This window comes from Henckelia pumila, chromosome 2, assembly GCF_033568475.1.
Source record: "Henckelia pumila isolate YLH828 chromosome 2, ASM3356847v2, whole genome shotgun sequence".
Taxonomy (NCBI): Eukaryota; Viridiplantae; Streptophyta; class Magnoliopsida; order Lamiales; family Gesneriaceae; genus Henckelia; species Henckelia pumila.
In genome coordinates, this window is record NC_133121.1 from 67,450,329 (window position 1) to 67,475,405 (window position 25,077).

General features: G+C 34.3%; 1 protein-coding gene across 1 annotated transcript; it reads left to right on the top strand.

The window, feature by feature from the left end:
- The first annotated feature begins 21,162 nt into the window (after positions 1–21,162).
- On the top strand, positions 21,163–22,839 carry LOC140882997 (NAC domain-containing protein 100-like). Its single transcript, XM_073289281.1, has 3 exons — positions 21,163–21,646; positions 21,740–22,017; positions 22,118–22,839. The coding sequence occupies exons 1-3, from the start codon at positions 21,460–21,462 to the stop codon at positions 22,658–22,660; spliced, it is 1,008 nt and encodes a 335-aa protein (XP_073145382.1). The 5' UTR covers positions 21,163–21,459; the 3' UTR covers positions 22,661–22,839.
- The last annotated feature ends 2,238 nt before the right edge of the window (positions 22,840–25,077 follow it).

Below are 25,077 nucleotides of genomic sequence, written 5' to 3' on the forward strand. Positions count from 1 at the left end.
TATACGTGGACCATTGAGTGTCACATAAGTACCGGTTTCCCTGTTTCCATTTAGATAAATACATTCAATGGGTTGAATTTGAGAAAGGAGTTTGAAGGGATCAAATATTGAGCTTACAAACGAGTTTATAAGAGTTTTGGAGAATTTGATAATACGGCTGCTAAAATCAGTGAAGAGGAGTGCGCTGGCCAAATTTTTTGGTAGTATTCAAAGATTGGCACCTTTCATATTTAGATTTAGTGGTTTGCAAAGTTTGACTTTGTGTCATTATAATAAGGAATTTATACTCGTCGGATTGATGATATCTGATCTTCGATCGAGATTATGATGAAACCACGATCATGGGCTCAAGGTAAGTGACCATGGACTTGGCCAAGCTCATCAAGAAACTTAAGTGAGCTCATGCAACTTATTATATAAGGCTAGTGTTTGACTTAGCCTCCATATAACTTGCTTTGACTCCAAGCAAGAACTTTTCCCCCCTCTCTCAAGCAAGACAACCAACTCTAGTTTCTAGGGCTTTGATAAGTGTAATTTTTTCACTTCTATTTTAAATAATTTAACTTTGTTTTTTTGTTGTTTCTCGAGAGATATAATGGGTCTTTATTTTTGTTTGTCTCGTTTGAAACATTGTAGGTAACAACCATTTTTAATCAATAAAAAGAGGTGAAATGTGATGAAAAGTGAAAAATATAACATAGAAAGACTAAAGGAAGATTGAAGTTGAGCAAAGAACCAGAAAAAAAAATAATAGAAAAGATAACAGCAGGGTTGCACCTGCGCTAGGCTATGGTGCACCCATGCCACCAGTATAGCGCGACCTGAAGAATAAACGTAAATCAGCATGGGGGAATTAATTCATAGGAACACCCGCGCCCGGCATGCAGAGTTTTGAAAATTTTGGGTTTTTCAGTTTTAAAAGATTTATTGGCCTATTTGATAGATTTTTGGGGCGACTTTTAGAGGACCTTTTCACCATGTTTCATCATTATTTTATCCAAAAACACTCAAATAACATAACCACACAAAATACTCATTCAAGAGCCTTGGGACATGAATTTGAAACTTGGGAATGAATGAAAAGGGATAATTGAATCATAAAACAGAGGAAATTCATCTGGGGACAAGGAATTAAATTTAATCTGTGATTTTTATTATCTGCTTTGATTTATGATGAAATTTTTTAATATATCTATGTTTTTAATTATTTTATTATAAAATTATTGGTTGTTTCTAGAAATTGAATATCTTGATTTGAATATCATGTTAATAATATTATTTTGTCTACAATTATTTGTTCTTACAATTTATTTTAGAATTCCTATTTTAATCGTCGTTCAATTGACTAGTCATAGATTGAATATTGAATTGTTTAAGATCTGATATTCGGAAGATGATATTTTGATTAGGATCGTAGGAAAAACACATCATAGGATTATTATATAGTTCGGGAGGCCTACAATTTTCTTTAAGGTTGTTGAAAGAGAACTATAGAGCTTGATTAAATTATTTTGATATTTGATATTTGATAGAGATGTCGAAAGTGGAATTAGAATAATAAAATTTACTCGACGCTTGAGGAAAATAGTAAGTAACACTTGTTCTTGGCCTATAAATTCTAATAGGTGATATTATCAATAAATATGATTTACATGAATGCAAATTGAGTGAAATATTGTGCCTAGAACCCGTCTCAGATCGTGTATTCAAATTAAGATGTTCTTGAAATTCTATTTGTTTCATTTATTTTAGTTTATTGAAATATCAAACCTTTATTTTTTAAATAAATTTGAGATTATTTTAACTACAATGCTTAGTGTGAATAAAAATTTTCAATCCTCGTGAGAAATATATTGTACGCATCATACATTAAAACTTAACATTGTACGCTTGTGAGGAAAAATACATGCAACAGATTCCCTTTGACCGCCATCGTTCGCCATTCCCCGATGCGAGTCGTTGTTTTCACTACTTGTTCTCCATTCTTCTCCTTTCTTTCTCATCATAAAATCGTCCCAAATTTTCTAGTACAATCTTGCTAAGGAACTTGTAATCCATTCATAGAGCGGATTAAGGAGATCACGCGTTGAAGAAGGACACTCCATTCATCAAGGGATACAAGAAAAGCTGTAATAGTCCAACTCATAATTAAGTTTATGTACTGCCTAAACATGATTAAGGGGTTTTCATTTGTGTTTAAGAAGGAGTTGGAAATTAGATTCAGGACGAATAAGAATAGTTCCGAGGGTTTCAAGTGTTGGGACAGTTTGGCTCTTCGGAAGCACCGAACTGGTTCAAAAGCCAGTGTTGTTAATCGGAAGTACCGCGCAGTTTGGAAGCACCAAACTGGAGATCAGAAGCTCTGATCTTGTGCAGTCAGATAGGTTATGGGTCTTGATTTGTGATTAGACTTGAGTTCAGAAGCTCCGAACTATGTCGGAAGTAGTGTGTTGTCCAATCAGAGACACGTGTTCGGTAGAGGTATTTCGGAAGGATGATCGAAAGTTCCGAAGTGAGTTCGGAAGCTCCGAAAGGGAGATCGAACGCTTCGATCGAGGTCTATATATAGGGGCCGAGAGCTTCACTTTCTTCACTCATTCCCCCAGCCTATCTCTCGTTCCTAGCTAGTCTTGAGGTTTTCCAAGCGTCGTATTTGAGGGATAGGCAGTGACGAAATGCAACCAAGATCGTAGCGGTGTCGTGCCTTAAGTTTAGTGCAATCGTCATTAAAGGACTGACTACGGACACAGGTATATTGCTAGACTCTGATTAACTTCAGTGAATAGCTATTAGTCTAGTTAAGGCTTTTAGTGGACGTTTAGTGATGCGGTGATTATCTACTTATAGGCTTGGACTAGAGAGCCAGTATCGGTAGGTTGCTAGTACGGACGTACTATCCGAGATACCCTGGTTAAGTATGCGTGTTCTATGCTTGCATGATTTATATGGCATGATTTATGTGCATTTATTATGTTACGATTACTATGATGTGCATGCATTATCACGTTGAGTCTATACTTTGATATTACCAGTAGAGGGGTTGCTTAGCCCCGAAGTTTTTGTGGATGGATTCCAAGGATTTTGGTCCAGATATTCCACATATTTCTTATGGTATGGGAATACCTCCTGATGCGACGGCCCAGTGTGCTACATTTCATGGCGCCATTTGTTAAGCAAGAGTTTCTACCTTGATAGGTTTTCAGTATCCGTTCATTTGCATTTAGCATTCATAGCATGTATATACTCATACTTTCGTACTGAGCATTGTTATCTCACGTCCTCGGTTTTGGTTATGTACAGACCATTCTATGGGGCAGGACTTAGGTTGGACGGACCGAGATGTAACGATCGTTGAGCTACAAAAGGGTGGATTGTATTGTACCAGGATTCCCTTTGAGTTACTTAGTATTACTTTCGATGGGGTTGTATAACAATTATTGATATTCGTTTTGGGGCCGGTTGTATTCTTGCCGATAATTTAGTTGAATTATTTAAGTTTTCGCTTGTTTAATTAATTATAATGTTTTAAGTTATTTTGCATGCTTAAAACGTTGCTTAGTTAGTGATTCTGGTATAGTTCACTACTATAGTTATGTCCACTTAACAACCAGAATGGTTGGAGCCAAACATTTTAACGTTACAATTAATTTCTTAAACATTCAATGCATGTTTTTTATTACATGATTCATACATGTGTCTTTGTTTGTATGAGAAACAAGATCATTTTAAATTCCGCTACGTAAAATTCAAGAGAATACGATACACTAACCGTTAATGTAAGTAAAATCACAGTGCTTTTTGTATCTACTTTTTGAGAGATTCTTAGTTATTTTCGAATATAGCATAGAGCTCAAATATTGTATATAGGTATTAAATATTGTTATTGAAATTTCAATATGTGTGTTATGATTGGTATCTCCTCCTTATCACTTTATGCAATTTCAATAGTAAACTAATTGTGATGGATTTCAAATATATTCAATATGAGTGTCATTTAAAATTAATTTCTCAAATTCTCCCTAAAATCAAATTCATCCAATCTTAATAAAGTCTATCGATCCAAAAGCAACCCTACAGATAATATCTTTATTTAAATGTGTAGCATGATAAATTGAAAATAAAATAAAAATTTGGTATTGTTTTCTTTAGGCCAGAATTTGTCAAGTATTAAGGTAGTGTTAGGGATTGTTTGTATATAAAGCACTTTTCAGCTTTTCATTCACAAATTTTAAAAATTATATGAAGAAAAACTAAAAGTACTTTCTAGAAGCAGTCTCAGACACTACCTAAGAACAATAGGTGTTGATAGCAAAATCTAAGTGGATAAAAATGGAAAATAACAATAATAATGGATGAATTGGAAATTTTCAAACAGCCTATAAATACAACATGAAAAATTAAAATTTTCTTTCTATTTTCCTTCTTAAATAAGGTTAAAATGGTCTTTTGACTTCGCAAGATGGAATACAAGCTAATTTCGGGTGCCTGATGTTATTCGTGAACCCAGTTTTTATACATGTTAGTTACAGCTGTATGCAAACAAATACGAAGGAATTTCTCGTTCCAAATTACACACACCAATATAACCGTCGACGTTGTATACGCGTCACATGAGCGCAATAATGATATATATAAAATAATGATTTTTTAGTGTTAATTTTTAAAATATATTCCCTCCGTCTCGGTTACATAGGCTACATTTATTTTTTTGTTTGTCTCAAATATGTAGTCATACATCATATTTAGTAAAAGTATTTTACACTCATTTACTAATATACTTTAAATAACTACTACATCATGAAAATTGTGCAATTATTTTTTGATTGTATTAAATAGGGATAAAATAGAAAGTTTGCACATAATTTATTTTCTCGATTATTTTTATTAATCTGTGTAAAAAAAGTAAGACTATATAATCAGGACGCATGAAATATATATTATTTTTTGAATAAAATGAAAATAATATAAATATTTATTAAAGTGAAAAATAGTAAAAGTTGAGACACGACTAAGAATATTTTATATAAAAATAATATTAAAGATACAATAAATATTATTTACAACGATATTTACAATAATTATATCGTGAGATTTTGTCATTATATCGCGGGATTTGTATTCAATGTATCATGAGATTTTGATAAATGAAATGTATTTATTAATTTTTTTGTGTTGTACAAATTGATGTACAATTTTTGTTGTACATGTAGAATTACTTTTTATATAATTATAACTACACTATATTATTACATATATATATATATATATATATATATATAGAGAGAGAGAGAGTTTTGATATCATGGGCAACTACCATGGGGACCTATATGGGAAATAGTTGATAAAAGCAACTAGGACAAATTGCAGATATCGAAGAAAAAGATACGTTGGAAGACTGAACTATATATATATTAGTGAATAATGCAAAGAAGAGGCAGTAGAGAACCAACCCATTATCTAAGTTATCAATCTTGAGCACTCAAAACACATTCAACACTCAATCGCTCACTTAACCCTTCGCAAAGCATAAGCATATCCGATCATCAAGAGATATTTTCAAGGGTTACTCAAATCCAGTTGATGTTTGAAGAATATCAGCTGCACTCTAAGTATTTGAAGTCTAAGCTTCCAAAGCTTATTCACATACAACATCATCTGAAAAAGTTTGATAAGAACTTAAGATATTATCAGTGTAAATCTAGGAGTTTTATTTTAGTTAGTGATCAGTCCTAACTTGGAGTTAGTGTATTACAAGACATTGTAATTACTAAAGTATTTTAGTGTATCTTTCCCGTGAGGAAAAAAGGGTGACGTAGGAGATTAAGCTCCGAACATCCATAAACAAACCTTTGCATATTTACAATTACTATCTTGCATTACTTTTCAAATATTATCACCTAGACTAGCTAGTGAGAGTTGTTTCCGCACTATCATCTAGTAACTTTTATTCATCTAGGAAGCTGAGAAAAATTGGTTAAGTAGACTAACATCTACTTAACTAACATAGCTTTATATCATATTTTTTAAAAGTGTGTATTCACCCCATCTACACACACACACCCGATCCCCAACATTAAATCATGAGTTCATAATTATATATTATAAATATCTGATTTCCAAACGTTATTAAATTATATATATTTGAATTAAATTCACCCGTGTTGAAATAAATTAATTCAAATGGAGCCAAATTTTAATCCAAAATATAAATAAAAAACGCACCAACACACTCATACCATATATGTAAACATTAAAATTTAAAAAGTTAACTATTTTTTCATCATCATAAAGGCTAAAATATATAAAAATTATTTATGAGATGATCTTGCAATTAAAGAATGAATATTTTTACAAAAAATGAAGATAGATAAATCGGTTATGACTTTTTATAACTTAAAAATACATGTTTTGAAGATAAATTCTTTAAATTTTTAACATTTATTGAACATGAGATAGGAAATTAAAAAATCAAGATTTAATTTGCTTTAACATATATTACTTATTAGCAAATATATAACAAATTATATTGATTCAAGACATACTTACATATATGGGATAAAAAAAGGAAAATTGATAAGTGTCTTTTGTGTGCATTATTTTGTGTTATTTTTAGATTTATTTGGCATGCATTCATATGGTTTCATGTGTGTTTTTACATGTTTTATTTATAATTAATCTCATGCATGTGCATTTCACTCTTCAGGTTGATTTTTGTAGGAATTTGTGAAGAAATCATAATTTGGAGCAAGAGAAGAGCCGCAAGAATGAATTACGGAGCAACAATGGTCAAAAATTTATTTTTTATGCTTGAGAGATCCAAATCCGCTCTCCACCGTTCAAATTGAAGTTCAAGATGTTTTGAAGCTACTGTCCAAATTTTGGCTCGATCCGACGGCTAGAACTTGAGATGATTTTTTCAAGAAAACTGCACGCTGTAAGGGAGGTATGCACGGACCCATGAATGGAGGTGACACGGGGTCCGTGAATGTCGCAAAATTTTAAGAATTAGGGCAGAAAGCTGCTCGCTCGAGCGACAAATTTTTTCTGCTCAAGCAGGATGTCGCGCAGACTCAGAAAAATCAGATTTTCGAGAATTAAAAATCTTAACTTTTCGGGCGTTATTTTATGGGCTTTCAAAGACATATAATTAGAAGACATCAGAACATGAGATGGCATCAGAGAACGCAGAGACAGAGGCGGCGGCTAGGGCATCGGGGATTGAAGAATAGGAAGATTGCTCCATTCAAGTTCTTCTTCTTTTTTTTTCTTTCTTTTATATTTTAATTATATTTTCAATTATTGATTAGTTCTTTTCAACCAAGACCACGAGATTGGGCTAAAAAATTTTATGTCGAATGTGTGGATTTTGATTTGGGATTTTTAGATTTTTATTAAGATTATTGATTGTTAGATTTATGTTTTGTTCTTGTGAATAATCTGATCAATTATTTACTTGCTTGTTAATTGATTCTGAGTTGACAAATTAGGAATTTATTTCGATCGCCCCAGTAATCGACATATGGTTAAACCGACTAGAAATAGTATTCGGTTTCAGTATGCGGTTTAGGTGAAAACTGAATTCTCACAATTTTGAATGCATTTGAATTTTATTTGAATTATGAAAGATTGATTCGTCAATATTTGAATAGGTTTAAATGTTTTAGAAATATACTATTAAATAAATTAGAAGAATTCTCCGTGATTTTAGAATAAATCTGGATCCTAGATTTGTCACTTGTTTGCATAATTTGTTTGGTACCTGTGTGTGTCTTGGTTGTCTCGTTTTAATTAAATTTATCTTTCTTTTATTTTATTTCTTATTTGTTTTAGTAATTAAATTTTAATTTAATTCATCGTATCTTTTTTATTATTCTGTCTATATTAAGCTAAATAATTAAATCATCAGAATTAACTACAATCTTTGTGGGATTGATACTTGGACTCTCTGTCCACTTACTATAACTTGACCTGGTACGCTTGCCAGTAATTATTTTTAATACCGAATTTAATTCGGTCACAAATCCATGACACGAAGCATGTAGTAATTTCTCAAGATCAATCAACAAAACATAAAAAACCCGGGTTGTAATAACTGGATAAACTTTGATATTAATATTTTGTTAACATAAAACTATATTTAAACTTATAATTATAACCTCTAATGAGTTATTGAAATGTCTTGTCTTAAACTGTTAATGTAAATATAGAAAAACGATGATCATAAATGATGAAACTGAAACTGCAACAGTTACATTGTTCGAAAATGTTTCAAACATTTTTATTAGTTGTAGTGTTGAATATTATATCTATTCAATCCATCATCAAGGTATATAAATAATTTATTTTTTAATAAATAAGTTATAATTATTATCAATTATTAATAAAATCTGCTTTACGTATATGACGACAAGTCGATAACACTTCAACATACCACGACTATTTAGACACACAAAATAAAGAAGAATATGCATTTACTTTCAAAGTAGACAAAAAAGTTTTAAATAAAATATGAAATTTTAACATTTGTAATTAATTACATTTAAAATTCAATCAAAAATTTTAGCAACGAAAGCATTGTAAGCAACATTTGTTCTGAGACTTGTTCTCTAATGGATGATTGATCTTTCTGAGCTATGAAACAGTTTTTTTTTCATTTATACTTGTGGCTTTTTCTGAGCAACAGGGTTCTTCAATGAGTTCGATTAATGGACTCATGCTCTCTTTAGTCTCTTCATCTCCTAGCTCGATCAACTGCTGCAAAATATTTTTAGTTGTAGAGCATGCCTCAGCAGTCTTGACGATGCAGTTGTCAACATTTGTATACCAGAAGCTCTTAAAAATTTCTCAAAATGCATCCATTTGATATAAGTTCAGGGACGAGAAGGAACCTCTCTCTGATACGACTTGTTAGGATCATTTTAGAGGTGTGTAAAACTTCATTGAAGTCACTTGACAGGGAATCGGTTTGGTAAAGTGATTAGTACTGTAGCAGTTGACCCCTTATCTTGATATTGAGTTCAATTGAGGTTGGTCAATTGAACTGCTCTCCTTTTCGTGCGTCTATGTTAATCAACCAATTTTGATTAAGTGCGGAATGAGGTCGACTAACATATTAGAACTTGTGATCATATAGTGGCCCTGCATGGAATCACCTACTAACTGACAACTAATAGCATGCATTAAACTTAATATAACAAAATATTTAACAGAGTAAAACGTGCGAAAACATAATCCATAAATTATATATCAGCTTAGTAAAATATATCCAGGCTTAATACTGAAGTGATACAACCATATCGAAAAACTTAAAAGTAAACATTATACAGCTATATCGAATCCTGCTGTATAATAAACTCGTCCAGGCTCCTGCTCCCTAGTCCTGCCTTGAACTACCAGCTCCGTCCATCCTGCGACCTGCCCTATGGAATAGGATGTCCAAGATAATAACTAGGACGTGAGCGCTAACGTCAGTACATAAACATGAGTAAACATATGTATATAGTGCATGCAACATGATGACTGGTAAAGGGTCATCAGAAAAGTCATGTTCAGTACCGGCGCCACATGAGTGCTGCCACCGCACGGATCAACCTCTGGGTGCAACCACACTCGTCAAGTACACCAAAGTAGTCAGACATAAATGTCCCCGTCGTCGCAGTAATCTCAGTGACAGACTATCGAGTATAGAGCTGAGCGACTCTATAATCAGGTATATCAAGGTATAGGCTCAACGTGTATATGCACATAACATATGAATATAGAAAGCGGTAAATCATATATCATGCCATATAATAATGCCAAATAAATGCAACATATAAACATGTATACTCGCTGGCAATCTCAGTCAATGTGTACATACCTCTAAGCTAGTTCAAGTATAGTAGGATCCTAGGTTCCAAGACTATATTCAGAAGTTCATCGTATCACTACACAAGTTCTATAAGCCTTAACTAAGCTAATAAATACTCCCAAAACTTAAATAGATTCCCGGACCATACCTTCGTCCATCGATAGCCCTTTGAAGTCGCTAGTCCCGGATGACTATAACCACTCCTTGGTTATTCCAGAACCTCTATTATAACCGATAGGGCCCTTAAGTGTATAACTCACACTATATAACTGAAGAAGAAAACTCGAGAATTCGTATTCAAATTATAACTCCGAAGAGCCCTATTTATAGCCAAAAATCCGTCGGAGTTCGGAGCCTCCGAACTGGGTTCGGACCCTCCGAACCTGCATGTACGACACTTGTCAAAAATCACGGATTAGTCATCTAGCATTGCTGTCTGGGGGAGTTCAGAGCCTTCGAACTGGCTGAGTTCGGAGCCTCCTAATTTCTGGGTTCGGATGGTCCGAACCCAGGTTCGGATGGTCCGAACTTTGTATTTGAGTTCGGATGGTCCGAACTCATTTCGGTGCCTCCGAACTGTCCGAGACCCCCAGGACCCTTCCTACCATTTTTCGACGTTCCGGAGCTGATTTTCCACTTATTTTTACCAAATAAGGACTCCTTAATCATGTTTTGCCACATTTAAAATTATATGCCATATCATAGCATGGAAAGTAGAACTTGGCTATCACCCTTATATGCAGCGATCCCTCTGGTAATTCTGAAGTCCAATTATGCCCTGGAATTGGTTAATTACTAACCCTTAATCATGTTTAACATATCATTATATTAAAATGGAATCTGGGTTACTACATTCTCCCCACCTTTAGATATTTCGTCCGCGAAATAAAATCTAAAGACAAATCAAGATAATAATATGAAACATCAAACCATGTTTTATTACAACAACTGTAATTACATCTTTTCATGGTAATAAAAAATACACAGCAAACAACTCAGGATATTCTTCTCGCATATGGCTCTCGGTTTCCCAAGTTGCTTCTTCAACGCCTTGACGCTTCCACTGTACCATCACAAGTGGTATAGTCTTATTCCGAAGAACTTTCTCCTTCCTGTCTAGGATACGGAGTGGTCGTTCAACATACGACATATTTGGCTTTAGATGAACATCAGTAGATTGAATTACATGTGATTCATCAGCTATGTACTGTCGAAGTAACGACACATGAAAAACATTATGTATACTGAAAAGAGATGGCGGTAACGCCAAACGATAAGCAACATCTCCAATCTTCTCCAGTATCTGGAAAGGCCCAATGAAACGAGGTGACAACTTTCCTTCAACACCGAATCTCATCACCTTCCTGAAAGGTGATACTCGTAGGAACACATATTCACCAGGCTCAAACTGCAATGGCCTGCGATGAATATTAGCATAATTGGCTTGTCTATCTTGAGCAGCTTTGATCATCCACTTGATCAAATCTACCTTATCTACAATCTGCTGCACCAACTCAGGACCCTCGACTTGTCGTTCTCCGACTTCATCCCAGAATAACTGAGTACGACACCGTCGACCATACAATGCCTCGAAAGGTGCCATATCAATACTACGATGATAACTGTTATTGTAGGCAAATTCTATCAAAGGTAACTGATCCTGCCAAGACAAACCAAAATCCATGACAGAAGAACGTACCATATCCTCCAGCGTACGAATTGTCCGCTCTGACTGCCCATCAGTCTCCGGATGATATGCAGTGCTCAAACTCAGAGTGGTACCCAAAGCCTGCTGAAAACTACCCCAAAAATGTGAGTTAAATCGTGGGTCTCTATCACTAACTATGCTCACTGGAATCCTATGTAATCGCACTATCTCCTGGACATATAAGCGTGTCATGCGATCATAAGAATACTCCCGGTTGTAAGAAATAAAATGTGCTGATTTCATCAAACGGTCAACAACGACCCAGATAGCATCACACTGACGTGAAGTCATAGGCAAGTGAGTGACAAAATCCATAGTCACGTGCTCCCACTTCCATTTGGGAATCTCAAGATTCTGCAGTAATCCACCTGGTCGTCGGTGTTCAGCCTTGATCTGTTGACAAACCAAACATCTCGAAACAAATTGATACACACTCCTCTTCATCCCTTTCCACCAGAATCTAGTTCGCAAGTCCTTATACATTTTCATGCTTCTAGGATGAACTGATAATCGACTCCTGTGAGCTTGAGAAAGAATATCGTTCCAGAGTTCCGCAACATCAGGTACAACCACTCGATTAGATAAGCACAATAATCCATCTGCCTGAAAATGGAATCCAGATGTATTAACCCCATTGGCTAGACGTGCCAAATGCTGAGTCTTAACATTAGATATCTGAGCATCTCTGATCCGAGAATACAATGCTGGCTCAGATAGAATAGTATACAATCGAATCCCATTTCTCCCTTTCCTGTGCTTGAGCGTAAAACTCAATGAACAACACTCTTGTATCATATGAGATATTTCATTAGTCTGAAGAGCAGACAGTCTCACCTGCCGACTCAAGGCATCAGCAGTAAGATTAGCAGAACCTGGATGATATTTGATCTCACAATCATAATCCTTCAGAAGATCCATCCAGTGTCTCTGTCGCATATTCAACTCCGCCTGAGTGAATAAATACTTCAAACTCTTGTGATGCGTAAATATCTCAAATTTTTCACCATAAAGATAATGCCTCCAAATCTTGAGTGCAAATACAATGGCGGCTAACTCGAGATCATGTACTGGATAATTATTCTCATGCGTCTTCAACTGTCGAGAAGCATAGGCAATAACATGTCCATGCTGTGTAAGAACACATCCTAACCCCTGACCAGAGGCATTAGTATAGACAACATAACCTCCTGATCCAGAAGGTAGAGCTAACATAAGTGCAGTAGTAAGACGTCTACGCAGCTCGTGAAATGACTCCTCACAATCCGAGGACCATATGAAGGCAACATCTTTCCGTGTAAGCTGTGTCAAAGGCCTGGCCAACTGTGCAAAATTCTCGATGAACCGACGGTAATAACCCGCTAGACCCAAGAAACTTAGAATCTCAGCAACCGTCATCGGACGAGACCAGTTCAGCACTGCCTCTATCTTACTTGGATCAACAGATATCCCTTCACTAGAAATTACATGACCGAGAAACACTACCCGATCAAGACAGAATTCACACTTGCTTAATTTCGCATACAACTGCTTATCTCGTAACGTCTGTAAAACAATCCTCAGATGATGTGCATGCTCATCCTTGTCATGAGAATAGACAAGAATATCATCAATGAAGACGATGACAAATCTATCCAAATATTCTCGAAATACCTGATTCATCAGATTCATAAAGACTGTCGGTGCATTCGTCAAACAGAATGGCATCACCAAAAATTCATAATGCCCGTATCTGGTCCTGAAAGCAGTCATAGAAATATCTGAGTCTCGTACCCGCATCTGGTGGTATCCAGATCTCAGATCTATCTTCGAGTAAACAGAAGTACCCTGTAATTGATCGAACAGATCATCAATCCGCGGCAAAGGATACTTATTCTTGATGGTGACACGATTCAACTGCATGTAGTCAATACATAATCGCATCGATCCATCCTTTTTCTTGACGAACAAAACAAGTGCTCCCCACGGAGAAACACTCGGACGAATATATCCCTTATCAAGCAGATACTGCAACTGCTGTTTCAATTTCCTCATCTCTGACGGTGCCAGACGATAAGGTTCTCGGGATATAGGCGTAGTTCCTGGTACTAGATCAATACCAAATTCAACCTCTCGAACCGGAGGAAAACCAGGAATCTCATCAGGGAATACATCAGGAAACTTGCTGACAACCAGTAACTGATCGATACCCGGACTACTCGTGGACATATCAACTACATAGATGAGGTAGCCCTCCCCACCTGACTCTAAGACATGACATGCCTTCAAAGCCGAAACAAGTGGCATCGGAGGTCGCGCACCCTCTCCATAAAAGTACCAGCTATCACCCTCATCCGGATGAAACTGTACCAGACGCTGATAACAATCCACAGTAGCGTGATACAAAGTCAGCATATCTATTTCCAAAATACAATCAAAATCTGCCATCGCTAGAATCATCAGATTAGCAGACAACACGTGACCCTCAAACTCTAGAAGGAAACCCATCACTAGATGCTTAGTCACTACCTTCTGCTCCAGTGGAGTACATACAACTAAATCCATATCTAATGATACATAAGGTAATCTATGTCTCTTAACAAAACGGCTAGAAATAAAGGAATGCGATGCTCCAGTATCAATTAAAACAAGTGCAGGAATACCACATAACAAAAAGGTACCTGCCAATATGCGATCGCTTCCCTCAGTAGCCTGGTCTTGAGACAGAGCAAAAACCTGCCCTTGTGAGTATGGACGGTAACCAGAAGAACTCTGTGGTGCTGGCTGCTGACGTGGAAAAGTAGAAGCCTGAGATCCAACCTGTGATCTCGATCCACTAGCAGAACCCATACGCTGAAGACAATCTATCCGCAGATGTCCCTGCTCACCACAAATATAACAAGCACCAGTAGCCTTCCGATATGAAGCTGCAGGATGTTTCCCTCCACAGTGGCTGCAAAATTCCTCGTTCTTCTTCTTCTTCCCGAAACGGAATGTACCTCGTGAACCACGAGAACCAGACAAAGTAGTAGGAGTAGAAGAAGATATAGGTCCAGATTGCACAACAGATTGAGCTCTAGGCTCAAAAGATCCACTAGGCTGTCCTGGCATCATCAACTGTGCCCGCCTGTTGCTGGTCTCCACAAGACGGCAACGGTTCACCAAAGTCTCATAAGATGTCGGATCATCACAGATGACAACTTGTGAGTAGATATCTTGATTCAAGCCTTGCAGAAAGATATCATACTTGGACGCATCACTGTCACTGATATGAGAACGGAAAGGTAGAAGATCAAGAAATTGTTGCTGATATTGATCAATAGTCATTGATCCTTGCCTCAGAGTAAGCAACTCCATCGATCGTGCCCGGCGAACAGCTGGAGGAAAATACAGTTTCTGAAACTGCTGACAGAAATCTCCCCAAGTCACATGTCCTCTCTCAGTACGTGCCTGAGCAGCCTTGGCATCCCACCAAAATCATGCTCGATCCTCTACAACGAACTCTAGAACTTCCAATTTCTGCTCCTCAGTGCAATCGAAAGCTCGAAAAGCACTCTCGAGTTTGGACATCCAACTTCTTGCTTGTTCAGGATTCTCGCCTCCCACCAAGAGTTTCGGTCCTACTTGCATGAACTTATTAATAGTGTAGCGAATTCTACCCTCATGAGGACGATACTGATCATCACGATGGCGATGATGACGATGATGACCACCTTCCTGGCCAATACTACCGTGACTCTCGTTAGCCATATCCTGAAAAGAATTGCACATTAAAATCCCAAATGTGCAAGAATTACTCAAGACTAAACTAAATCCCAAGTACTAATTCCCAAAATCTATGCATACTCTGATACCAAAAATGTAGTGACCCTGCATGGAATCACCTACTAACTGGCAACTAATAGCATGCATTAAACTTAATACAGCAAAATACTTAACAGAGTAAAACGTGCGGAAACATAATCCATAAATTATATATCAGCTTAGTAAAATATATCCAGGCTTAATACTGTAGTGGTACAGCCATATCGAAAAACTTAAAAGTAAACATTATACAGCTATATCGAATCCTGCTGTATAATAAACTCCTCAAGGCTCCTGCTCCCTAGTCCTGCCTTGAACTACCAGCTCCGTCCATCCTGCGACCTGCCCCATGGAATAGCGTGTCCAAGATAATAACTAGGACGTGTGCGCTAACGCCCAGTACATAAACATGAGTAAACATATGTATATAGTGCATGCAACATGATGACTGGTAAAGGGTCATCTGAAAAGTCATGCTCAGTACCGGCACCACATGAGTGCTGCCACCGCACGGATCAACCTTTGGGTGCAACCACACTCATCAAGTACACCAGAGTAGTCAGACATAAATGTCCCTGCCGTCGCGGTAATCTCAGTGACAGACTATCGAGTATAGAGCTGAGCGGCTCTATAATCAGGTATATCAAGGTATAGGCTCAACATGTATATGCACATGACATATGAATATAGAAAGCGGTAAATCATATATCATGCCATATAATAATGTCAAATAAATGCAACATATAAACATGTATACTCGCTGGCAATCTCAGTCAATGTGTACGTACCTCTAAGCTAGTTCAAGTATAGTAGGATCCTAGGTTCCAAGCCTATATTAAGAAGTTCATCGTATCACTACACAAGTTCTATAAGCCTTAACTAAGCTAATAAGTACTCCCAAAACTTAAATAGATTCCCGAACCATACCTTCGTCCGTCGTTAGCCCTTTGAAGTCGCTAGTCCCGGATTACTATAACCACTCCTTGGTTATTCCAGAACCTCTATTATAACCGATAGGGCCCTCGAGTGTATAACTCACACTATATAACTGAAGAAGAAAACTCGGGAATTCGTATTCAAATTATGACTCCGAAGAGCCCTATTTATAGCCAAAAATCCGTCGGAGTTTGGAGCCTCCGAATTGGGTTCGGACCCTTCGAACCTGCATGTAGGACACTTGCCAAAAATCGCGGATTAGTCATCTAACATTGCTGTCTGGGGGAGTTCGGAGCCTCCAAACTGGGTTCGGAGCCTCTGAACTGGCTGAGTTCGGAGCCTCCTAAGTGCTGGGTTTGGATCCTCCGAACCCAGGTTCGGATGGTCCGAACTTTGTATTTGAGTTCGGATGGTCCGAACTCATTTCGGTGCCTCCGAACTGTCCGAGACCCCCAGGACCCTTCCTATCATTTTTGGAAGTTCCGGAGCTGATTTTCCACTTATGTTTACCAAATAAGGACTCCTTAATCATGTTTTGCCAGATTTAAAATTATATGCCATATCATAGCATGGAAAGTGGAACTTGGCTATCACCCTTATATGCAGCGATCCCTCTGGTAATTCTAAAGTCCAATTATGCCCTGGAATTGGTTAATTACTAACCCTTAATCATGTTTAACATATCATTATCTTAAAATGAAATCTGGGTTACTGGCTGAGTTCTTGAGTCTTGGAGTTATGGGATAGGCGATTGTGTGAAAGTCCTAGTCTTGGAGTGAGTTGTTTCAAAGTGTTGTAGTAGTTAAATTCTTCTAGATTGAATCCTTTCGAAGCGGAAGAAGGGGTGACGTAGGAGTATTGAAATCTTCGAACATCCATAAACAAATCCTTGTGTTGTTTAGTTTCTGTCAAACACTCTCACACACTTTCGAGCCATTTCGACTGATTCTTTTTACAATGAGGTTTGCAACACCTCAACTGATACTACTGGATATGATTACAACTAACACTTGTGTTACAACTCAACACTTGCACTAAGTAATCCTAATCGATTTGATAAGCTTGAAGCTTGCGTGTGAGTTCTTTGACGCTTGAATATAAGCTTTGAAATGCTCTTTTAGCTCATCGACTGAGTATTTGTGAGTAAACTGAAGAAGTACAGTTTACCTCTTGATAACTTGATTGTGTATGCGAGAATTCTTTTTGAGTCAGATGATCTTCAAGAGCCCCTGAATGTGTATTTATACTTGGCGGGCAACGACTCTTTCAAATTAGAATTAATACCGTTAACTTGTCTTTTCCTCGTACATTTTCTGACGTTGTTGGTACAATGTTGTGCTCTGCTTTCTGCAGTGTCGGCTATGTACGAAAAAGTTTATCCATAAGAGTTGAGTAGATTCAGTCTTGCTTACTCAGTCTCTTGGGCAGTTCAGTCGAGCATTCGTTTAGCTTAAGGGAAACTGATTCAGTTTAGCTCCTTAAACTGAATGCAGTTTACTTCATATCTTCGATTGAGCTTTTTGGTCAACAGTCAACTCAGTTGATGTCTTCAGTTTAGCTCGTCCAGTCTGTCTTTGCTTCGCTTTATTCTCATGCTGAGCAAGATCAGTTGACCTATGAATTTATCTTAGTTTTTCCAATATCCAAAACCACGTATGTTCCAACAGGTGTTCTCACGTGCATTGCACGTGACTTTTAATAGTTATTTATAAAAGTATTAATAAAAATTATTATTTATTTATTATAAAAATATTATTATTTAATATTTATTTTGAAAATAATAAATAATATTATTTATTTATTATAATAATTAAAAATAATATTATAATTATCTTAATATTATAATAAAATAATAATTATTATAAAAATATAAATTTAGATTAGTTAAACTGTATAATGATAGTTTTATAATAATTAATAAATCATCAATAATAATAATAATAATAAAAAGTGTATGAATAACTATTCTTTTTTATATATGTAGTTAAAATATGATTTTATTATTAAAAATAATTTCATTATATTTTTTTTTTCATTTTAACTTGTATCAATTGTTGGAATGAAATATAACAATCATTTCATTCATAATCTTATTTTATTTCAGTTGATTCATTCATAAAATCATACCTTTTTCATTTCCAACATACCAATCATGCAATCTTATCTACACAATCTTCTCCCCATAATTTTCATATTCCATGATTAAAATTTCATTTTTTTCCATTTTCCCAAATGATATTATTATGTATTCTCATTTGAATTCATAAGTACTATCAAAACTAAAACCATATAAAAAAAACACACACACACACACAACATATATATCCATTTCTATTTTTGAATTTACCTTCGAATCCAAATAATTGACAGTAGAGCGACAAAGTCTTTGAGGATTTTGGTCAGCTAAAGATATTGTTTTTGTTATCTTAAGTTTTGGTTTTTGTTTCAGATTATTAATTTACGTATTTTGTTTTTATTGTTAAAATGCGAGAGAATATGATTGAATATAATGAAATGTAATAGTTTTTATATAAGTTGTTGAAATTTGAAATGTAATATATGCTTTATTGAATAAATATAATATATTTTTTTATTGAAATAATGAAATATTTGATAGAATTTTTATAAGTTCGTTCAATTGTGCAAGTCTTCTTTTTTAATTTATTATTTAAATATTATTTTAAAATATTTTTTAAAAAAAACTAAAAGGGTTGGGTCCAGACCGTAAGCGGCCACGGCGGGGCCGGTTAAGGGTCCGAGTTTTGTCAACGGGGATCCAAACCATGGCCAGGTCTACTTTTAATGCATCTCATCGATTTTTGTCAAAATTTTCCTAACTAATTTCGAAATATTTACTAAATTATTTTTAATACATTTTACCATCATTTAAACAAACAAAATTGAGTTTAAAACAAAAAAATATAAAAATATATTTAAGCAACAAATATTATTTATATTATGCTATATACACGACGTGTGTGCCACGTCGCTAGTATTTCGTTGCATGTATTGTGTGTTGATACAGTCTTATTTCGTGAATTTTTTTGGAGATTAATCTATTTTTTGTAATTAATTTTTTTATTTATATTAAAATAAAGATAATATTATAGTTATAAAAATTGATGATAGATCATACCGTATTTTGATGTAGCACTAAATTGCAATATGGTGAAGTCATACCAACTTATTAAAAAATAATCACTATAATAGTCACATTTTTAATGATATAGTAAAAAAGTGTTTGTTCGCGTGTCTAGACATATGAATATGATTTTTTTTGGTACTAAAATAGGTTATTTTGGTAATTACATGCCTACATTGAATTATGTCGGATAATTTCATCATATCATTACAGATATTACTTCAATGATGTATTTAAAGGTGAAGATTTATCAATATTTGTAGAGTCTACTGAAAAATAGTAAACCTCACATGTATTAATAAATTTCAACCCTTATATATGTTATGTCAAAGGTATTCTGATCATTACATGCTAAAATTCAAATAATTTTTTCAGACATTCAATATTCTTGAAACCTACATTAATGACTTCTTTAATACAAGTCGGATTGCTTTAGGTGACAACTTAAACTACCATCCAACTACGCATAATTAGACTTTCTAATACTTATATTTCAATTTTTTGGGCTGTTCAACCTTCTTTAAAAAAAACACTTAGAACATATATTATTTAAATTAAAACACATGTTATTGAAGTGTTTTTATGACTAAAATCACCCAAAATAAAAACGTAGATGTTATCTAAATTCAGGTCCACGAATATATTCTTATATTCAATAGTAATTATTAAGAAATAGTTTGATATATAAATTGATCGAATTTTTTTAAATAAATCTTAATTTTCAAAATAGTATTTTAATTGACATAAATATATCAAAATGTTGATTAAATCATGATAAATTCTCTAAATTTCTCGTAATTATTATTGTTAACTAGTTACGCAGCACACGCGTTGCATGTGCAACATAATATACATAATTTTTTTTAAAGGTGGTTGAGTTTTTTTTAGTGTGAATGTTCTGTATAAATTTTCATTAGAGAAGGGCAAAATAAAAAATAAATTTTGGTGTGTTCATGCTACACCAAAAAATAGTTTTTCTAATGCTCTCAACATTTATATAATAGTATAGATATGTAAATGTACCTATGCTAACATACATAATACAGACCATGTTCATATAACGAGGATTTGTGATCTTTCCATTTTAATGAATGAACTAGGTGGATGGGAACTAAATTTAGTATCCATTATTGCACTCATTAAATTAAGGTCATTTTATTTAACTAAAAATGAAATAAAAATATTAAAAGATTTTCATCCTCTATACAACCATAGTCCAAGGAGACTAACAATTGTGAGGACAACAAATTCATATGTTTAATTATGTTTTTATTGTGGGTTCAAAAAAAAATTATGTTTCTATTGACATAATTTTTGGACCATATCATGATGCCGCCGTTGGTTATTTACTTTTCATTCTTATATGTATATAATTATCAAAACGGATTAGTGGGACAGATCGATCCATCATTTGATCTGAATTGCCAATATTTAGTTATTGTTGATGAGTTGGACAGGCTGACCCGCAACAACTTGCCATTTGATGGGATAAGACGAATCCATTATTACGATTTTACTTCAGTGTTACCCGGTAGAATAGATTTATATAATCAATGGCCATAAAAGATAACAATGACCTAAAGTATTTTCACACCGGTGAATACCAAAAACAAGAATTGAATGTGAACTCACATTTATTGAGTAATAATGTTCATTTTTCAAATGGGCTGCATTTAGTCAAATTTAAAGTAACGATGAACTTAAACTAGGAGGGTTAAAGAAGACTTAAAACAACCTCCCAATTGCTTAAAAGTCACGTATCTCTTGTAATATTTATCAGCCCCTCTCTTCCTCGTGCTCTTATTTTATTTTTCTTGAAAAAAACAAAAAAAAGAAAAAACTCTTGCCTTAGACCTTAGTTTCAATGGCTTCTTTCTCAAATTCTCTCTGTTTTTCCATTTTCTTGATCACTTTCCCATAACTTTTTTTTCTCTTTTTAAATTTCATTTCTTGATCTGGGAATCCATTATTTCAAAAGAAAAGTTGATTCTTGCCATTTACGAAGAGGAAAACTTGTATAAAAATCAACATTGATTTCAATCCATGGAAAACGATTATCGAGTTGGTAAGAGGGATGATCAGATGGAACTGCCTCCAGGATTTCGATTCCACCCGACCGACGAAGAGTTGATCACTCATTATTTGTCAAAGAAAGTTCTCGACAGCAGCTTCTCATGTATAGCTATTGGTGATGTTGACATGAACAAAATTGAGCCATGGGAATTGCCATGTAAAACAAGTTCCATTTCTCTGCTGATATTTTTCGTTTCATAGCTTTAAGTTATGCTGATTAAGAGACTTTTCTTGTGTTTTTTGTCAAAAGGGAGAGCCAAATTGGGTGAGAAGGAATGGTACTTTTTCTGCGTGAGGGACAAGAAGTACCCGACCGGATTAAGAACGAACCGGGCTACGGTTGCCGGTTACTGGAAAGCCACCGGAAAAGACAAGGAGATTTTCCGGGGGAAGACTCTCGTGGGGATGAAAAAGACTTTGGTTTTCTACAAGGGGAGAGCCCCTAGAGGAGAAAAATCCAATTGGGTTACTCATGAATATAGATTGGAGGGAAAACTATCCTTTGATAACTTTCCAAAATCTGCTAAGGTAAAAAAAAAAATAAATAAAACTTAATTATTCCCCTGTTTTCCTCTTCTTTTTTGCATTACTTATTGCTTGGATGTTCTTTTTTTTTTTTACATGACAGAATGACTGGGTGATTAGCCGAGTATTCCACAAGACTTCTGGTGGGAAGAAGGTCCATATATCAGGGCTAATGAGAATGAACCCGAAAGGGGATGATTCGGCTCCTTCGACTCTGCCACCATTGATGGATCCTTCACCGTTCAACGAAAACAGAAAGCTCGTCGAATCAGGATCGAACCACGTGCACTGCTTCTCCAATCTCATGGTCTCCCAGAAAGGCCAAGAAAGTTTGGCAAATCCTTTTAACAATCCCATGGATTCTTTCTCTTGGGGACAACTCCATGCCATTCAAGGGGGAATGGGCTTCCAAATCCCGGGCTCGGTCCCGTTTCAGGACCCATCGATTTTAAGGAGTTTGCTTGGGAACTATAGGCAGAATGTTGGGAAAGAAATGGTGAGTTTATCACAACAAACTGGATTGAACATTGAAAACTCATCAGTCCCGTCCAACCTCGAATCCGCGAAGAAATTGTTTGGAGATCAAGAAGCTCCTCCGTCTGCTTCAGTTGGAGCACAGGATATTGATTGCATTTGGAGCTACTGAAGAAAAATGTGATGAAGAAATGGAGCAATAAGATGTAATAATAGGGGAGGTTAGGAAGAAGGGATGTTAGATTATATGTTATGAGTTACATATGTTATTACTAAATTGTATGGAACGATCGTCTGTGCATAGAAATGAATGATGAAATAAGATCAAATTACAGAATATTGTTATCTGATTTACATTGTAATCTTCTGTTCTGGTTTTTATGTCAATGGTTTGTTATGTTTTATTCGGTTCTTGTTTGTGAAATTATGGGGTCTTACGTTGGGTTCATTTCAATCTACCTTTACTCCTACTATTCTAATCATAGATATAAGGGTCCTCATTTATCAATACATGCGGGATCCACTAAAAAATACTTAACCCCATACTTACTCTTACATTGCTAGTTATTAGAAATATTAAAAGAACATAAATAGCATGAATGTTTTGTATGGCATAATATTTTATGTTATTCAAGGAAAAATAACTTTTTTATTTGCTTTTTTTTTTTTTAATTTTGGATTGTGGTATGTTAAGTTTACAAAATTTGATTTGAATACATTGACTTTATTTTTTTAAACTTCTCATCTAATTTCATCAGGGTGCTGATGTGGCATCGAAAATACTAACGTGACATTCAAGATTTATAACTTCTCCATTGTCATATCAATAACTAGATCAAAATAGTAAAAAATTACTAGTTAGTGTAAGTTGGGTAACAAACCAAATTTATTTTCCTTAATTTTAAATATATGTGAGTATCAAAATAGATTTTTTTTAGTGTATTATAAAAACTGATTTTGGGATAACACAGATAGGATCTTTTACAGATTTGTATTCTACAATTGTCTAGGAGTTCATGAGTTCTCAATATTGAATGAAACGATTCTGAGTATTTTTCGGATATTACATCGTATAATTTTCTCGCTTTTTCAACAAATCTCCTCTTAAATATTGAAAATAAACATCACTATAAAATTTTAATAGATATCTCAATCCTTAATATTTTATAACAATGGCATATTTTACCATTGCAATGATGAGTTATTAAACACGCGTTTTTTTTCGCCTAAGTATTTTTTCTAGCAATATTATATCTATGGTACGAAAATGTCTTTCTATTATTGTAATAATTTTCATATCTACTCAAATACAACACGTTCATTTGTGAAAAAAAAAGTGTGTATTCTAATATACATGATGTATATAAGTAGATATAAAAATTATTATAATAATATATTTTTGCATCATAAATATAATGTTGCCAAAAAAATGTTTATTTAGATGCAAAAATAACGTGTATTCAGCAACTCGTCATTGCAGGAGTAAAACGTTCAATATTTACAAAAGGTTAAGGGTTAGCCGACTTGGTTACTTATTGAATTTTTATAAGGGAGAAACATGTATTTTCGATATATCTAATCCAACATACATATAAATATAAAATTTCAATTGTGAATTTTCTCTTGTACCATTTATTATATATTAATAAACTTCCCTCATATTTTTCTTTGTCAATCCACCATTAATTTAAATATTATCTAAATTTTCTTATTCGAGTTTTCAATGGTTAATTAGTCACGTACAATATATACATATATATGCTTATTTTATTATTAGCGAGGGGCATGTGGGTTACGAAGCTTAATTGTTGTGTCCCGTCGTACATAATAATAAAAGATTATAAAAATAAAATTATAATACACTTGGATGACAATTGAGGATCAAGTTGGGTGGATAGCTTATATATATCAATTTGTTTATATAAATATTTATTCAGTGGTAACGGTCTTCATTGTTACATCACTAAAATACGGGCTTTATATCTTCAACTTTTTTTATTTTTTGAGCAAGGTTTTCGTGCTATTTTTTTAATCTCAAATATTCACTATTATTGCGATGTTTGTATATATATTTTTTTATGTAGATATAAAGATCTTTGTATATATTATATTAATAGAGATGAAATCATGTAATAATTAATTTTGATCTTTCAGACCTACCAAATTTCCTCTCTCATACTTTTCATCTTTTTATTAAAAAATAATCATATTTTAACTGAAAAATGGGCTTTTTTAAAAAAATAATATAAATTTAAAAATTAATTATAAAAATAAACCATTTTATAAAACTTTATGAAAGTATTATAATCAGGGACTCTATGTCCCGGATTTGGCAGGGTTTCTGCCATGATGCAGAACCATGGCAGGCCTACTGCCATTTGCCAATGATGGGACACGGTTCAGATTTCTTTTTATTTTTTTTGTTTTATTTGAAATTAATAAAAATAATAAATAAAATCTAGTCAATAATATTTGAATAATTAATCAAAAAATTTTAAAAAAATTTATATTAAAATAATTATCATAAAATGAAAGTCATTCATTCAATTAATTAATTGATCTTATGTTTCATAAATTAGTTTTTTTAAA

Coding starts and splice junctions, on each gene's coding strand:
- LOC140882997 (XM_073289281.1), top strand. CDS start 21,460: ATGGAAAACGATTATCGAGTTGGTAAGAGGGATGATCAGATGGAACTG. Junction 21,647..21,739: donor TGAGCCATGGGAATTGCCAT/GTAAAACAAGTT, acceptor TTTTGTCAAAAG/GGAGAGCCAAATTGGGTGAG. Junction 22,018..22,117: donor ACTTTCCAAAATCTGCTAAG/GTAAAAAAAAAA, acceptor TTTACATGACAG/AATGACTGGGTGATTAGCCG.